At 44.0% G+C, this 19,089-nt stretch overlaps 1 protein-coding gene across 1 annotated transcript in view; it reads right to left on the bottom strand.

The window, feature by feature from the left end:
• The window catches only part of EZR (ezrin), a 151,418-nt gene that overhangs the window by 60,329 nt on the left and 72,000 nt on the right, over positions 1 to 19,089 (bottom strand). Inside the window, exon 3 of the mRNA XM_085612150.1 lies at positions 9,666 to 9,749. Within this exon, the coding sequence (XP_085468276.1) occupies positions 9,666 to 9,749 (84 nt within the window). The remainder of the gene's footprint in view (positions 1 to 9,665; positions 9,750 to 19,089) is intronic.

Raw genomic sequence — 19,089 nt, 5'->3', positions numbered from 1 at the left:
GGCTGCGCTGAGACTGCGGCTGCGCAGGCCTGCGGGTCTGAAAAGAACGTGATTGGGCACCCTAACCCTGACATCGATAGGAGCGAAAAACGGACCCCGAGGGAGTGCGCGTGGTGGTGAGACCCAAGGACTGGGCCGTAGCCCGAGAGTCCTTAAAGCGTTCCAGGGTGCTATCCCCCTGGTCACCAAAGAGGCGTGTGCCATCAGATGCATGCCTAACAAAGTGTTCTGAACATCCCGGGAGAAGCCAGTTGTTCTGAGCCAAGTATAACGGCAGAGCGCCACCGTTGAGGAAAATGCCCTGCCGAGTGAATCGGCTGTGTCAAGTCCACAACGGATAGTGAATTTAGCCACATCTCTCCCCTCGGTGATAGCCTGGGAGAGCACCGCCCAAGCTTCCGGAGGGCACGAGGCAGAACCTGTGCCACCGTTTCCCATACAGAATGTGAATAACGGCCCAACAGGCACGCAGTATTCACTGCCCGTAACCCAGAAGTGAAAATCTTTTTCCCAAACTGGTCCAGTTTCTTAGATTCCTTGTCCGGAGGGCCAGAAGGGAATGCGCTCGGCGAGGTAGAGGCCTGGACAACCAGACTGAGACGTGTGAGAAAGCTGGGGTCGCCTGGCGCCGGGCGATGGCGGCACGCCACACCCTTATCCACAGGAGCCCCTGTGTCGGGTTTATTCCGGGTGTTAAGCAGGACGTTAGTAAGTGCGTCGTTGAAGGGCAGCAATGGCTCCACAGAGGAGGACGCTGGTTGCAGTACCTCAGTCAGCAGATTGGTCTTGATAGGCACAGAAGGGAGCTTGAGGTTAAGAGCCTCAGCCGCCCTACGCAACACCACCGAAAAAGTCCCAACCTCCTCCGTAGCCACGGAAGAGGGGGACAGTGTACCAGGATGTGGAGAGAAATCCAGATCCACTGGACCTTCCATATCACCTTCCCATTCTGGCTCATCCTCACATTGAGCTGCGAGAGGGTCTTCAGACCCCTCCCAGTACTCCCCTTCGTCCACCGGTTGTTGAAGAGGCCGGTAAGGACGAGGTATCTGCGGCGTTTGACTGGACCATGCAACTAGGAGCCTGACTGATCAATGACAGGGCATAGTTTTCATATTGATAACTGCAGCTGGAAAGCCTTGTTTGCCACAAATGCACGCCTTATTTCACAGGCTTCTGGCGCACACAACTGTGTTAGCCCTCTTGCTTATTTTCTTTTTTTTGGTTTTAAGAGGATCTGTGGGTTACTATTTTGCATGTGTTTTCAGCGTGCAGTGAAAATGAGAAATTGAAAAGTTTTTGAAAGCTCTCAGTTAAGTCATTGTTTACATTGACCCTACAAAACCTATAACCCTAACTTCCCGTATTTTGTTCCTAGCTTAGAGGCCTGAAGTAACCGAAGGGCGACATACAGCGCTATGCAAAACTACAAATGAATATTAATTTCAATAAATACAATAAGTACTGAGAGGCACTGTGCTTGCAGAGGTGCTGCGGCTGTAAAGGGATCAATGGCAATAGATTTTTCCGTTTCAAATTATGCCAGCAGTAGCATAATAAGCAAAGAAATTCCTTTCACGAAGGAAATTGCGCAGTACCACAGGCTGTAACTAGGTGTCCCTTGAACACCTAGAAAGACATTCTAGGGACACCTAGCAACAGCCTGTGGTTCTGTGCTTTTTCCTTCGTGAAAGGAATGTATTTCCTTATTATGCTACTGCTGGCATAATTTGAAACGAGCAAACATTTTTTGGCATGCGCAATGCCAATAGCTCACATTTTGAGTAATGTGAAACGTATTACATTGCAAATGTTTCTTTTCTGAGCAGCCTCCTTTGTGGCTTCAGCAGTAAAGAGGTAATTGAGGCAGGAAGCAAAGAACAAACCTTGAATTTTCAGCATCAAGTTAAAAGTTTAGACCCAGTAAAAGGAAACAAGCAGTGACGACTACAGAATCATTAAAAACAAGGAAGTAGTTCCTAAATGACAAGATAACACCCAAGATAACAGTCCAGCGCAACTAAACAGTAGTTGGTCGGTGCTGCTTCCTGCAAAACGGAAGGAAAATGGAAATGACGTGACGGATCATAAACAAACGATAAGCCAGCTAACAAGAGCAATGCCAGATTTAACAAATGGCAGGCAGCAGGAGAATGGCAGGAGAAATTACCCTCGATATTGTGTTTACAATAGGTCTTGCGACAGCGCATGCGCTGTCTAGACTCGACCTAAAAATGGACTAAAATTACTTAGCAGGCTTCAATCATTACTTAAATCAGTGAAAATGTGCTTTGCGGGATGAAAGTCCATTGAGGTTTCAGTTAATAAAATACCAGCCGTCATAAAAGGCATAAACTGCTGCATGTAATAACAAGCATTGGGACAGCTAATAGGTATCGCCTTTGGGCCCTATTAGCGTCGGCAATGATTTTTAGTGATGCTGTCCAAAATTCCCGATGCTGAATCTAAATAAAAAGGAAAAAAAAGCAGCGCAAACATGTTTTGTTTTATTAAGAGGGTCTGGGAAACAACACGGAGGGCACGGGATGGAAGCAGCGTGGTGGGCGCAAGTGCGAAAAAGCAACACAGTCGTCCACGGACGCAGAAGCAACATGGGCGGCGGGAGTGGGGCAAGCAACACTAAGGAAAAGGGTTGGGGGAAGCAAAAGGGATTGCGAAACAACCAGGAAGTACGGAAAACAGGCAATGATGACCAGTATTAATTAAATTTGATTGAAGAAACATAAAATCCTACAAGGTTCCCGGTTCGAAACATGGATAGCGATTGGACAATTTTATTTTAGAGCAGGTACAACGACTGTTAGGTCCCAAAATTTACATCAAGCGTAGACAGTGATGCGAGAGCTGGCACAGAGAAAGAAGATACCTGGGCGTTGTTGCATGCAGAGAATGGTAGTACCCATTGCTCAGGCAGCCTTCAACTAATGCCTCAACAACAGAATCACTGAAGATCATTCAATCTAATAAGTGCCCGTGTCACTGGTGCAGCCATTCAATGATTGCACTGCACATGCATCGGAACCAGGTCCAGAGGATACAACCATTACTGCGAGGAGAGCACACTGCCTGCCACAAGAAATCCAAATGACTGCATGAGGCACAATGTGTGCAGAAACCCTGTAGTATCTTCCAGGGTCCTGTGCTGCGTCCAAAGAGGTCAACGGGGAGGGCGAGATAAAGTATGAGTGCAAGGGTAGGCGGGAGAAGGAAGAGTACAAAGACAAGCGAGAGAAGGAAGAGGATGTGGCGCCTAACGGCTAGGGCGGAGGACCTCAAATCTGGGGAACCGGGTTTGAGTCTCTGCAACATAAACTCTGGGGAAAAAAAAGAGTGCAAAGGCAAGAGGAGGAAAACAGCAAGGGTGAGAGAAGCAAGAATGCAAGGGCGAGAGAAGTAAGAGTGCAAGGGCGAGAGAAGGAAGAGTGCAAGGGCGAGAGAAGGAAGAGTGCAAGGGCGAGAGAAGGAAGAGTGCAAGGACGAGAGAAGGAAGAGTGCAAGGACGAGAGAAGGAAGAGTGCAAGGACGAGAGAAGGAAGAGTGCAAGGACGAGTGCAAGGACGAGTGCAAGGACGAGTGCAAGGACGAGTGCAAGGACGAGTGCAAGGACGAGTGCAAGGACGAGTGCAAGGACGAGTGCAAGGAAGAGTGCAAGGACGAGTGCAAGGACGAGTGCAAGGACGAGTGCAAGGACGAGTGCAAGGACGAGTGCAAGGACGAGAGAAGGAAGAGTGCAAGGACGAGAGAAGGAAGAGTGCAAGGACGAGAGAAGGAAGAGTGCAAGGACGAGAGAAGGAAGAGTGCAAGGACGTGAGAAGGAAGAGTGCAAGTGCATGGGAAAGAAGAATAGTGCAAGGGCGTGGGAAAGAAGGAATAGTGCAAGGGCGTGGGAAAGAAGAATAGTGCAAGGGCGTGGGAAAGAAGAATAGTGCAAGGGCGTGGGAAAGAAGGAATAGTGCAAGGGCGTGGGAAAGAAGGAATAGTGCAAGGGCGTGGGAAAGAAGGAATAGTGCAAGGGCGAAGGAAAGAAGGAAGCTTGTAAGGGTGAAGAAGAAGATAGCAAATCGGGAGGTAGTAAGAATTCAAGGATTCAAGGGAGGGGGAAGGAAGACCGAGATGGTTAAAGAATAAAGTTAGGGTGGTCAAAGATTGAAGGCATGGGGCAACATGCAAGAATTAGGGCAGTTGAAAGGTGCAGAATAGGATGAAACTCAAAGGACAAAGAGGCGCAGAAGCACTATAGGAATGTACAAATAGCACATTACTGGAGCTGCACCCACCTTATCTTCTGAAAGTCCATCTACCAGTTACACGATGTTCGTCATGGAGCTTAATCAAGAGGGGGAAATGTTACCTGGCAAATACTAGACACGCACAAAGTGACGAACGGGGAGAATACCCCAGATAAAGCGCGACAAGAGCGTCTATTCCACGAGTACCCCCCCACCGAGGAAAGGGATCCAACAGACAGCTGTCGACCAGAGGAGGTTTAGTCTAGCCAGACAAATAGAGCCCACTTGCAGACCATCAAGGATGGCCATGCTCATCCCTCAGTAAAGTGTGCTACCATTGGACGGCAACAGTATAAAGTGTGGTGCTTATTGGATGCCCCTTCGAAGGAACCATAACCAGGCTCGTAGCACTGAAACAGAAACCTTCATTCACACTATCAAAATGACAGAAAAATAAACAAGCAAGCGTGGGAGGAGGGTGATTGTATAAGGACATGATTTACAGCCATTGGCTTTTGTTTGCAAAGCCCAACAAGCTCCACTCCCCCTGGAAAAAAAGAAAAAAAAAAAGTATATATCCAACCAAAAGAAGTCCAAAACACACTTAGCCATTGAATATCACAAAATATTTAAAAAAATTATACAAAATGAAAATACAAATGTAACATCCTCTGGAGAAGAAGCTGTGGAGTATTTCTTCAGCTGTAAGGGGTCGGGTGGGAGGGAAGATGCAATGAAATACAGGTGCCGAAGCTGAACATGCCTCCACAGTCTAACAAGAGCAGGAAAGAAATAAAAAAACATTGTCACCCAAACAAAACATAAACAATCAAAGCGTAATGATACAGTACTTGATTGCTGCTCCGTGGGAGGAAACAGAAAGACTTAAGGAGGGACAAAGCGAAGGACTGACCACTACCAAGCAAAGATTTTTAAAGGACACCGAAACAAACAAGTGAAAAGCAGTGGGCGGACTTGAAGTCCACAAAGAAGTATATACTCAAGTATACACAAGAGGTCTTGAATACTCGACCTAAAAAAGTTAAATAAAATTAAACTAACATTTGTTAGACAGTTACGTGCAATCAGTAACAATTCACCTATATGCACAGGGCAGAAAGTGTAGATGTGCTTTAAAGTGCCTAGCAGCAATAAAGTGCACTTATGTGCAATCAGCTGTAATTCACCTATACAAACCAGGGGAAAAGTGCAGATGTGCATCAAAGTGCTTAACAGTCATGAAAAATAAAAAGGCAGGGGTACACCTATATACATGTAAACAAGCCATTTAGCTGGCGTAACGGGTCAGTACTTTACTATACAATTTTAAAAAATCACTATTGCTTGAGGCAATTAATTTACTTTATTGCCAATTTCATAATTTGTAAAAAACGAGTTGTCAGCTGTCCATAGTCCCCCTTTAGGCAGGAGGCACCCACTGACAATGGAAATGTTCTAACCGACAAGCAACTAAACATCTGTATTAACCAGAATTTTCAGAGGACTGTTAGATTAGGGCAAATACAAGTAACATGGATCAATGATTCAGAGACTGCCCCACAGAGACGACATGAGCGATCTTCACCAGTGGCAAGTTTGCCATAACAAAATTATTTTAGCCGTATAAGCCCAAAACGCAATCCCATCAAGGCACATTTCCTCTCTAGTGGCCGAGGGGGTTTCAAATAGTATCTGGCCCCTAATGGATCATAAAGTGGGAGAGTGTATTTAAATTAGGATATTTTTCTCAGATCCTCAAAAGTTCAATTTCGACAGCAGTTTTGCCTGCCGATTCAGGACGTTTTGTCTGGGCAGGCCTTATTCCAGTGTTCGGTAGCTTCTAAATGCATTAAGGATCTTTTTAAAGTTAGACTGGTATTCATAAAATAAATTTATGCTATTATAGCAATATCATGTTAATTGTGGCTTATAACGTTCTTAACAATCCCTCAAGCCCTGTCGTGCTGATGGAGAAATGACAGCACTAATTGGCAGGTAGGTAAGGAGTAGTGGATATCGTTGGTGGGGGAAAATCTGATTTGTTACTTACTTCCTGAGCGGAACATGGTGTTCAAGAACACGGAAGCTGTGAGGCAAGGATCCATCAATAAAAGCTCTGAGAATTGTGGGTAACGAGTAGAGGAATATCTAAGGACCTCAAACATCTTCTTGGGAAACACAGTAATCGGTTTGATCAATAATCTGGTTGTAGCATGACTGTGTTGCACATCAAAGTGCTTATGAGGTTGACTGGACATACCATCGGAAGCCAATGAAGGAATAGGCAACAGGAGAACTGCGATCACTGGATTTAGGTATGTGCAAAAAGTAGGTCATCACATTCTGTACCTCAAACAGCGTTCCAAGATAATAAGCAGGGAGACAGGAGAACAAGATAAAGGGTGTTTGAAAAATGAGCTGCAGTACCATTAGATTGGAGAAACAAGATTAATTTACAGCAGTGAATTGTGAAATCAACAAGCACTCTTTATAAAAGGCTGTGCATAGGTCCATGTTATGTAAGCAGGAGATGAGGTGGTCAACCCCTCAAAGGTTTGGCCAAATGGAGGAATACCAGGAATTCAGGCTAATTCCTAGTGCAATACCCAGTTTAAATCATGTTAAGTTTTAATTATTAGCCAACATTCATAAATCATCTGAGAGAGTAAACTTAGATGAAAACAACATTTGATGATGATCTAGGTGTCACTGGCATTACCACAACTGATCACTCTTAGAGAAGCAAGTGGCCCAAGTAAATATTTAAAATGTATTGGGAAAGATCAACTGCAGTGAGGTTATTGAGTCATGATTTAACCAGAGTGATAGAAGTCTCTAAAGACTAGAGAAATAGAAACAGTTATACAATACTTGTAAGATATCTGCTTCCGTCATAGAATTGTACAAGATGGTTCAGTCAGTGAAGATAACATGACAAGTAGGATAGTGGTAGTATAGGGAAATGAAGAGGAAAAGTGTCTATGAGCACCTGTGAGAAACAGAAACATGCAATGGCCATCACAGATGAGTAAGTAAATAAGACACGGGTAGTAAACCACCATAAAACACATTGTCTCTGGACACTTCCAGGCTCAACAGGATGGGCATGTACTTGTCATCTGGAGCATATCATTGGTAACAAGCTTGTTTTTAATGAGGAAACAGATGAACAAGGAAAGTAGTGACTTTCACAAACTAGGGAAGCCAGGATTATACGGAGGGTCTCAGGGTTCAAATCTGCAACTATTCTTGTCTGTGGCTTGTCAGACCCATGGTACAGTGGAAGCGCTGACTAATTCCTATGTAGGTTACCTGTCACTTTAGAGAACACAGATTTTACCAGACGGACAAGATACATTTTCTAATTTAAAGAAAAGGGAAGCGTTTGTACTTGTAGCTCTTTATAATATAAGTTTTGCAATATGCATAGGCAGATGAACAACATTAGGGATCGAAATAAGATTTGAGTTACAATATTCACAACAGAACAAGCCAAGATGGCCACTGCCCCACCTAGACTATACTCTGCTTTGAAATCAGAAAAAAAATTAACAGGCAAACTCAATACTCAATTTTTCAATAGGAAACAAGTCTCCTCTATTCATTAACTTTTTGTAATGGTCAACATTTTGTAATTTCAACAATGAAATTGAGAAACCCTGAAAAATGGGTGTTCTGCGGGTCACTGCTTCTGTGTTCATGCTTCATTAGGCTTACACAATCCATGGTGATGTTCCAACACGCAAGGACTCAAAGCGGGATTAAAAAAACGAGTCTACAGGAAAATCATCACAAAGCAGCACATTTTTTTAATGGCTAAAGAGGCTAATGTCTAAGCCGCACTAGAAAAGGCAGCAAGTGAAGAGAACAGTCTTGGTGTAAAGAGTTGCTTAAGAGAATGGGTACTTAAAGTGCAACATGTTTCCTTTAGTACTCAGATTACCACCCTCACATCTCTATGCAAGCAGAGATAAGTGAAGGACACATTTCATTTGAATGGAGAAAGTTCCAAAGGCACAGATGCAGGTGCTATTTTGCAGGTACAACACCACCTTGATGGACCAATCACACCATGTGCTAATAACCAATGTGACATTCTGGGAATTGAGGGAAGATTGACCTCATTAACCCTTACACTGTCCCAAAATCCCCTAAAATAAATAGCCATATACAGTAATTTAAGGAGTTTACACTTGTACAGACACAAAGGGGCATATTTACAAGGGCATTGCACCACCGGAGTGGCACTTTATAACCAATCACAGTCTCACTGCGCTTTGGAAGACAAATGCATATGGGAAAAAGAAAATTAAAAAAAGAAAGACCTGATTGACGATTGGATAAATAATCAATGGTTTAGTTAAAAAAAAACTGGAGTCCGAGGGCAGGATCCCGCCTTCTCGGGTACAGATGATTGATGTTTTGAAAGTCTTACTGTAGAAGGCCCCATCAGTCACAGCAGCTCAGGCTGATGGATTCAAGTGTGGGCTACGAATTTCCCTGAAAGCCTGGATAAGTAGATACATTTACAAGCTTTACCTACATGCAAGGAAGTAATTGTCAAGCTAAGATAGAGAATAGGGTAGTCCGTAATGATTAGCCCTGAGTGTGGAGAGATGTTGGTGGCTGATAAGTGACAAATTTCTTACTGAGGTTTGATAGATGGCAACCATGTAAAGCTGTGTGTACATGACAAAGGTCAACAGATATTCATACTCCAAAGGGAAGGGAAGCAAAGCATTTTAGAACTGTCAAAAGGTCAGAAATATTGTGGGATTCATAATAGTTTTGCACTTGATTCCAACTGTGCAGAACTTATCAATAAACTAGACTGCTTGCCGAGGGGGAAAGAAGCAAGGTTCACCCACATACGTTACTTGAGCAGCGGAGCAGATATTACTCCAGAGAGATAATTCTTTCATTGTGGACAAAAAAAGGATTAATGAATGTCCTGTACCACCTACCTCTAAATACCTGGAATACCCATGGCAGAAAAACCACCAGGTGCAGAGTTAGCATTTCAAAGCAAACTCCTGAGAGATAGAGGTTTCCAGAGCAAATGCTTGGAAAACACAAAAAATGTAATTCACTAGAAAATTTGAATTCTTAGTAGTCAAACACTTTCTGGTTCTCTGTCTTTAAAAGTTGCATTTGTTACAAAGCGTGTTGCATTTGTTACAAAGCGTGGATGGGCCCAATCAGCTTTTAATACAAAACTGTTAAAATAATTAAATATTAATTTGACAGGGCATTCTCAAACAATTTGCCATTGCTGGTTTAGAGGCAAAGGTTCATCCAAATATGAGGCAACGTTATACTGTGCGGCAGCCCTTTCATCCGCCCCATGCCCCCGCCATCTGGCACTGCAATGCAAACAAATTGAAATTTAGCATTCAAACATTGGGAGGCACTGACCTGGTCAAACAGTTGCTTGCCTGTAGTGTTGGGCTGGATGGCAAACTCCAGCTCCGCATCCATTGTGATGACACGGACATTGATCTGAAAAATTAAGAAAAGATGACATCACGTCACGAAATGAGTGAATAATATCAAAGCCATTCATCTGGTTAAGAAATTCAAATATAAACACTCCATTCAAAGGCTTATGGGACTGACCAAAAGCATGCACTGCAAAACAAGAGTTGTGCTGTTCCCAAAAATGCTAATATAGTGGTTTAATCCTATTGAAGGTCATTAAATATGGCTTTTTCAGAAATTGATTTGCCCCTAATCATTAATAGTGTGATTTACAATTAATTGGTTAAATGGCACAAATGGAGATTGAACCCCCCCCCCCCCCAAGTGGGATGTACTTAACACTTCTTATTTGTTTTAGAATGTGGATATTCAACTTCAGTTTGTATTAGGTTGCCAAAACATTATGACACAATGGCACCTAAAATTGGGGATGTTGTCTGTTTCGTTCACATGCAAAAAATGTGGCAATCGCTTGTTGACTTTGTGTACACATTTTAAAGACGATGGTTTCTTAGTGGTTCTAGAATAAGAGTTCAAATATATTTTCAGAAGAAAGGCTTAACAAGATACGCATGTGTGAACATAGAGACTATTGTATATCCAGGAAATGGTCATTGGTCTATTTCCTCCTATATATTTTGGGAAATTAACCATTTACTTCCTAAATTATACGGTAAATGATCAATTTAAATTTGAGGGTGTATAAAAATCACATTAAAAACTACTTAAGAAAGGAAAATGTCTGAACCTGCAACAATACCCCATCAATGTCCACCGGTGACAAGAACCTATCTGGGTTATTCTCTCTTCGCAAAGATACAACTTAGCATTAGGGGTGGGCGGAATTTGCGGAATTAACCTTCGCAAATTATCGCGAGAATGTTTAAAATTATCGCAAACAAGCAGAAATATCGCGAAGATGCGGAAGTTTTTTTCCGGCATGTTCGCGAGATTTTCTGCATGGTTGCGGGTCGCCAACTTACCCATGTGGTTGCTTGCGGGCGCGGCCATCTTGTTTTGAGTTGTTCTCGCGGTGCATGATCGCGAGAAGAAAGACGTGATCGCGCGACGCATGACGTCACTGCGGGCGCGAACTGTCGCGAGACAGCGCAAATGGCTAAAAACAATACAACATCTCATGGAGAACGCGACCGGATCAAGAAAACTTGTCGGCGAACGCAGGGATTCAGGTAAGGCGATCGCGCGCAAGAATGTATTATTTTACAGCGCGAGCAAGAAACAAATTATCGCCAAGCTGCGGAAACCGGAATTTTTTACATTTTCGCGCTCTCCGCGGAACGCAAAAATGTCAAATTATCGCAATTTCCGCGAACGGAACGACATTTTTGCCCAGGCCTACTTAGCATATCTTTTTTTAGTGCATGCCAGTCCCTGCAGTTTACAACTGAGTGAAGCATCCCATTTTGTCACCTCCCCATTCACCATTCTTAATTTGACAAAGTGTGATAGACCCTCGACTGAAACATAATTCAAACAATAGGAAGGTTACACGGGTTATAAGATACAAAAATGCCAACGAGTACGGAGAAGGTGATGACGATTGGCAAAATTATGACATCAAAATGTTAGAAGGATTATGCTACTATGTTAACAGTTTGTAATCTCTGGGAAACCTAAACCCAGGGAAACCCATTAAAACTGAACATTTGAAGAGCAGACTGCCTGCGGAATTCAAAATGTGTTCATTTGCATTGTCCCTTCAAATGACTCATAATGCTCAGGGAGCTGCAGCATAAAAATACCTTTTATTCAAATTTGCTTCTATAGACCTTTGGAAGCAGACTGCAAACAATCAGGGCCTTATTTATCAAGGGTTGCATCTCTTTTGCACCCCGCAATGGAGTGTAAGAGCGACAATACTGGCGATGCGATTTATGAAGCCACACAAGGCCACATTGTGAGGCCCTGAGCGGCTTGATAAATCTAGAGTAATGCAGCGCACATCGCTGCACTGCGTTACTCTGCCCCAGGGAGGCATTCCCTGGGTGGTGCGTGGGTGTTACCACAGAAAACCAATGTATTTTGATGCTTTCGCAGATTTACCATAATTGGTAGACCTGGAAATGCACCATAACTGCTACACCTCCCCAGGTGAGTTGTAACCAGGAGAAATAGGTTTATTTATCATCATTTTTCCTCTTTGTATGAGGAAAGTGCCTCTGGGGATTGTTTTTGTGTAGGAAGATGACCCCTCCTGCTAACAATGCAGGCACCCTTGCACCATGGTGCAAGAGTGCCTGCGTTGGTGCTAGGCAGCACTTTGTGCACCAGCGCTAAGAAAAGGCAGGTGTGCACCGTACATTGTTAAGTATGGCGCATTCCCGCCCTTTCCCTATCGCGCAGCAAGGTAGAATGCTGCACTGCGCTGAGTAACATAATGATAAAAAAGGCCCTTAATGGCTTATCTTCCTATGCCAAACACACTAAAGATGATGGGAGGAATTTTTGCAATAAGTCTAATCACTGGCAGTCGCTCTGGGTAGCATTACAACCTAGCCATCCTTTGCTCAGCTTGCCACCTTTGATCAGACCCAGCCATATGCAAACCAGCCTTGCTGCAATAGAACAGTCCAGCCCAAACTGCCAAGCCAAGTCTTCTCTGAACTGGTACACAGGCAACGCAAGACCAGTTTTGAACCAATTGGGCCTCTTCAGTCATGCGTAGCTTGGTTTTAGTAGTAGAATGAGTAAGGGACCCGTGTCAGGGCTTACCCTTGGCCACTTAGGACACTGTATCAAACAGCCAAAAGGTGATGGAAAGAATGGTTGCAATTTGCCTAACCACTGGCAATCGCCCAGGGCAGCATTCCAACCCACTCTTCTTTTGCCCATCAAGCTACCTCAAAATAAACCCAGCTATATGCAAATTAGTCTTGCACCTGCTCCAATAGGAACAGTCAAGCCCTCTGTGAACAAGAACACAAGCAACCCAAGACTGGTTTCGGCCTAAGTCTATACACTCCACCAGAGACAAAGAAGATGCTTGCCATATGTCGGCTCACACATCGTAGGCTGGGGAAAGAGTAGACTTGGCCAAGTAAAGCATTCCATTCGGCATACATTTTTGATCAGTTTCAAATGTGACAGACGTGCAGCTTCCCATCCAAGGAAGACTATAACTTTAGGAAAGCAACTGGTCTCCTGTATAAGTTGCAACAACCCTGTGTATGTGTGGTTTCACATATGTCAACAACCAATGAAAAATCGTTGCTCGCAGTATCTCAAGTGGTAGGAGAACTACATAAAAGCATATCATTCAAATACAATTGTGGAAGGACAAACTGAATATCTGAGCACATGTTTTTGAATAAGTCTGTGTTGCATTTCCCTGCCTACCTCACGGTCACTCCTCTGGCTTCATCTCATCACTACTCTTCCGGTTACCACTTGAGTTGGTCATACCAGATCCCATCCACAATGCACTTGGAAAAACCGCAGTATTCACAATAATGCAATTTGGACTGACAGACACTTGTTAGAACCAGTGGCAAAAAAAAACAAAAAGGATGTGGCCTGTGAGCAAAATCTGCTGAGGAGGCTCTGAGATTCAGGCATTTCACTAACATGCAAGGACTTTTGACTGTAGTGTGCGGCTTGACATTAAAGGGAGCTCCCCCTCCGCCTCCTTCACAGCAGCTTTAAGAGGATTACATAATGCCCAGTGGCATAGCAACGCTGACATGAATCTCATTGCAAGCATGGAAAATAGGAATTTGCCGCCAGTTTGGTAGTAAACTAGATACAATTCGGGTGCAGTGGGTCCCTTAGACTCCTGGTGCGGCTGCACCTGCAGCACTCTTGGTAGCTATGCCACTACTCTAGTCAACAAAGTGTGCTCCAGCTGCCTCTGCATCTGCATGGGTCTTGTTTTGTTACATATGTTGGTGGTCGTGAAAAATCAAAGTGTACTCTTGTGTGAGGGTCTAACCCTGCACCCTTCTGGAAACGAGCTTCGGCAGAAAACCATGGGTCCGGGAGGAAACAAAGAACACTACTTATTTCTAGGACACAGGCAGTCCTTGACAATAGGGCAGGAGTCGCTCTATTTACTCATGTATGCATTTTTGCTCCAGAAATCCTGATACGGTTACAAATCCAATTTTTGCAGATAATTTCAGTCCAACCTCTTTCAAATGTGGCACAAAAGAAACCCACCTACTCCAACTTAGAAATATGGATTGAACATAAGCTAGAAGTTCTAGGTAGTGTCACATGTACTTCTCAGGTGATTAAAGCCACATCCTACCAGATACCAACAGCTACATGCACTCGCTCGGGTTTAAACGTACTGTTTACAGCAGGGAATTTGCCAATTGATTAGTTAGCTAAAATTTTTAAATTATATAGGCTCCGATCCAAATCCCTTTTTTGTGTGTCAACCACGGAAACTGACTTACTCCTTGCATGAGGCCAGCAGCCAATGATAAGGAGCAGAATATCACCCCCCCTCCACATCAACCCTGAATCCCACCAGCATTCATCATTTGTGGATGGCCAGGTCAGCCCCTCCCTTGGAGTGAAGCCATTACTACAGAATATGTGTTTTCCTTCTATCATCAGTGGTGTAATTATGTATCTTACGTAACATAGTTACAACACACATTGCTGCACTCGACAACGGCAATAAAGGAGTGTCTTTACAATGCTCTAATATTTGCGTGACGTAATGAGCGTACTATAAGCATTTGCTATGTGCCTTGTATTCCAATTGGTGCGCCAACATTGCAAGAGTATAATCTACTTGGCAATTTTGCAAAGTTCTTTATTCAGTCACCAAGGAAAGCTTGGAATTGTGATGTGCTAGCATTCTGTATTAGGAGAATAAACAAGCTTCCTACTTAAAATGTCACAAATCAAGCAGAATTGTCAATGATCCACCAAGGTTTTTTGTGAGCGCAAAATAACTCACTCATTAAGAAGGTTAACCTGCATGTGCAAAGTATGCATGGTTCATTGTACAAAAATAGAACAAGCATTGGCAAAGATCTGGCCTTGGCAGAGTATGCTGTTTCAATGATATTGCATTATATAGTAAAAATAAAAGTTTGTATCCTTAATAGCAACATAAACAAAACAACCAGCCCTGGCACTGACCACCAAAGAGAATGGAACTTTTTTTGTTGAATGTGAACAATGTGAAGAGGCAGAGTGGAGTCACTCAAAGTAAAGTAAGCAAATCCCTGACCTGGCGCTGTCAATTTCAAATACTGCATGTAGTGGTACGAGGATTCATAATCTGAATGACAATTTAACAGACCAATGAATGAAGAGTTTTGATTAAAAAAACATTCTATCAGACCTGCCAACTCAGAGGGTGTCACTGTGCGTCACACAATATTGGATCCCTACACACGATCACCAGTGAGGAGCCAACATTACATGGAGTGAGAAAAAGGGTGCAGTTAGTGAATGTGGGATCCAGCTCCTGTGAAACGGAGGATCGCCACAGCGGATGTCCATTACAGGTGTTTAAACCTTCCAAGGACATCGGCAACAGCCTCTAAAGCATATGTAGTTTTTTAGGGGAGCAGGAAGGGGCACCTGATGGACGGCGTAAGTGTTTTTAGGTAGTGCTCGCCCAAAGCCCCACCCCCTTCAAAGCTCCTCCTCTTCTCATGAGGTGGATATTTTTGAAAAGTTAGCAGGTCTGCTCTCTCTGGCCGTATATTATTAAAGACTATTTGTGAAAAAAAATACTCTGAAGAAACATCTAATGCACTCAAAAGCCAGAACTTAACATAGGAGAGGACTGTAACTATGCAACTTGTGCTGTATGCGGCATTTCATGCTGCATGTGTATAACTTGCACACAGCATCATTCCTGCCAAGTGCCACGCACGTCGCATTAGAGTAACGCAATATAACTTATGTTCCCGCATTACCGGTAATTTGGCAAGCAAACAAGATGAAGAAACAGCTAAGCGGGATACCTCTAATTCCCCGACTTGTTGTGGATGTCTCTACTCTTTATAACAAGCTATCAGACAGTGACACCTGGCCAGCTCAATTGGTCAAAACAGTCGTATGACCTCTGCTGACGCATGAGCAAGCTTACATAGGCACCCGAGAGGATAGGTAGGCTCTTACACGACTGGGCTCTGAGAGTGTTCCAGAACTGAGTTGCACCTGCTGGTAAGAGTATTGTGGAGAAGTGTGGCTCAATGATTAGAGCGGCAGACCCTGATGCAGAGATCTGGCCCGGGACCAGGGTTCAATTCCCCGCCTCGGCGGGTCTTGGGCTCAAAAATTACACGGACCTGATAATTCTCGCCTCGGTGCCATTCCAATCATGGAGTCCCACTCTGCAACTCTGGGCAATAGCTTGCTTAATCTCCACAACGGCCCCCACAACGCTAAGGATGCCTGGCCTCCACCTTGGGGGTGCCCAGGAGTGGACGCCTCACAGGGAAAGCCAGGATGGGTTCCACAGCGGTATTCGTACAAGCGCCTTGAGACCCTTGCGGGTGAGTAGTGCGCTATACAAGTATCAATTTTTTTTTACAATTTACAATTCAGGCCGAGTAGATGGAGTGGCTTAACACTTGACAGTAGTGTGTGCGTGGCAAAATAAATCTAATACATTGATGTTTGCAAGTCCTAATTTAAGTAAATGAAAACAAATTACATATCTGAAATTCCTCCGCCTGCAGCTGGGAAATGCCATTGGATGAGAAACTTATAGTTTTGCTGGGCTTGTGTTTTGCAGGTGAGGCAGTGGTTGCCAAGTGGCCTTCTCTCATGTGATTTACACTTTCCGCCAGTGCTGACTCTGCAGTCCGATTGATTATGTATTAACTGTGTCAGTTGGCAACATTAAATGCTAGTTTAGAACATCCCACTGCATGAGATCACATGCCTTAGTAGTGTCAATGAATATACATAGTTTTAAAACAGCCTTGTGAATTGCATTAAAGTACAGGAGCTGGTATATCCCACACTATAGTCAATACATTTTGGCCCACCATGGGCATATCAACACAACTTAGCTGAGCTGCACTTATGTTCAGTGTGTGTGCTAAGGACTTGCACTCATTGAATGGATGAAACCGCTTGATTACACTCACCGTCAAATACCACTCAAAGTGACACACATAAGGCAATCAAATGTCACACAAACACTATGAAAGCACAGAAATGCCACACTTAAGGAATCAGAAAACTTGGCAGCCATGCATTGGTTGATTTTGCTCTCGAGAAAGTGTCACTCATAGTCGTTGAATGTCACTCATAATTACACTGAAATGATGAAAATGTCACACATAAGCAGCTACGTAGTCAAAGGAAGCGAGCTTTTACGAAGCGGCCACCGTGCCATGCAAATGTAGTCACTCGTAGAAAGGAACAAATGTTTCAAATGATTACACTCATTAACTAAACAAACGGGAATAGTTAGCCTGCTCATAATTTGCCCATGTTCGGACTTGCCTCAAGTCAGAAATTTAAATACGACAAATAAAAAAAAAAGACTTTTGTCGACAGCGAGAATGTAATATTGTTGTTGTGCACTAGCGTAATAGCAGGAAATAAATTAAATCCTCTGTCCATGGCGCTCGGGCATGACCGAATACTTTGCTCAGGTGCACATTTCTATAAGCAATTTACGCTTAGTGCAATATCTGTGAATCACTGAAACATGCATATTTTGCAATCAAACAGGAATAGGTGTGTTTTGCACTTACCGCATTTTACGCCCTCCCTTGCAGTAGGCCTTCACAGAAGCTGCCCATCGCTTCCCTTGCCCTTCCCACGAGGCAACGCGCGCTTTGCATGTTCAACACTTAGTTTGTTTGCCTTTAAACGTCAACAAAGCAGAAGTCTCTCCGCACCACTAAAAAGGGCGTTCAAAAATGCTACAAAGGCTTTGAAATATTTCTCGCCAGTGACAAAGAGGGGAACAGTTCCTGGACGTCTAACGCAATACGTACACAGATAAGGGGCACACCCAATAATGCAGAACTCTCAACTTTCCCAGGTCCAAGATGAGGCAGCTCATCCAATGAAGATATTTTTTTTCTGTGTAGTGTAGTATTTACATTTCTGTTTATCCCAGTCTAGTATTAAACCCAGACTACAAGTCCCAGAATACAAAGAAAAAGCCTGGACTAGATGAGCTATTCAGAGGTGGACTACAGAAACTAGACAGCTCTACAAAATCTCATTCGCCACATTTTCTGTGCACATACTGTGCAGAAATCCCAAGTGCAGGCTCACATGACAGATCCCGAGACACAAAATCAGGGTCTATGAACAGTTACCCTTTGAGATGGAACTTACTACCAGGGCTGGACTGGCTGTAGCGGGCACCGGGCGTTTCCCTGGTGGGCCGCAAGGGTGAGGGCCAGTTTTGGACCCCTGGGGGGGGGGGGGGGGGGACGTTTTTGTTAACCGGGGCCTGTAACATAAGCAGCAGCGGTGAGACGGCAATGGTGCTTCAACTAGCACCAATCCGCTGTTTGCCCGGACTAGTTTCGGTTCCCAGTCCGGCCGTGCTTCCTACCATGGGAACTCTGGAGCTATGGTAGATTTTCTGCTCTGGTAACTTTAGGATAAGGGTGGTAATATGGATGCAGAGCAGGGAGACGGAGTGGATGGCATGGGGAAGGAGGAGAGCACACAGGGGCGTAACACAGCCCCCCGCATCCCCCTCAGTGCGGGGAGGCCCTGAGCTGCAGGGGGCCCCCTCAGCATTGTACTTCAACCGGAGCGCCTCGAATGAAATCCGGAGCGGGGCCCCTCCCTGCACATTGCATGGGGGCCCCTTAAACTTTCCTTACGCCACTGAGAGCACACACAATCCATAGAGTGACTTCAATTATTTACAGACTATATCTTCAGTTCTGAACTATTCACCTGCAAATCACTGACTTCACGTGAGTTAGTATGATTAGTTCAATTGAAGCAAAGTGAGACAACCACACCCAAAATGCATTTGGTTGTAACGCAAAAGTCCAGGACTGTAAACAGTGTCCATAACAGCTTGGAGGGAGGTGGTCACCCTGAAAAGTCATAACATTATGGGTATTCACAGAACACCCACGTTTCCCAGGTCTAAGCGTCAGTAGCTTATCCGGAGGGTTTCTTTGCATTCTGAGACCTAAGGTCCTCATTTGATCTAAGTGGGACTAAAACTCCCAGAATGCTAAATAAAAATCTTAGACTGGGTAAGCTACTTAGGCATGGAAAAATGAAGAGCTCTAAATTCACAAACTTTCTCAATGGTTTTCACATTCAACTTGCACTCTCATCTTCAGGAGCAGGAGAACATGTGTTCATTGGGCGTGAAAAGCACTTAAACATCCTTTTTGCCTTATCTCATCTTTAGACCTCTGTGCTTAGAATT

The sequence above is a fragment of the Triturus cristatus genome, chromosome 6 (genome assembly GCF_964204655.1).
Source record: "Triturus cristatus chromosome 6, aTriCri1.1, whole genome shotgun sequence".
In the NCBI taxonomy this organism is placed as follows: domain Eukaryota; kingdom Metazoa; phylum Chordata; class Amphibia; order Caudata; family Salamandridae; genus Triturus; species Triturus cristatus.
The sequence above is the reverse complement of the archived record's forward strand: the minus strand, read 5'-3'. Positions and strand labels throughout refer to the sequence as shown.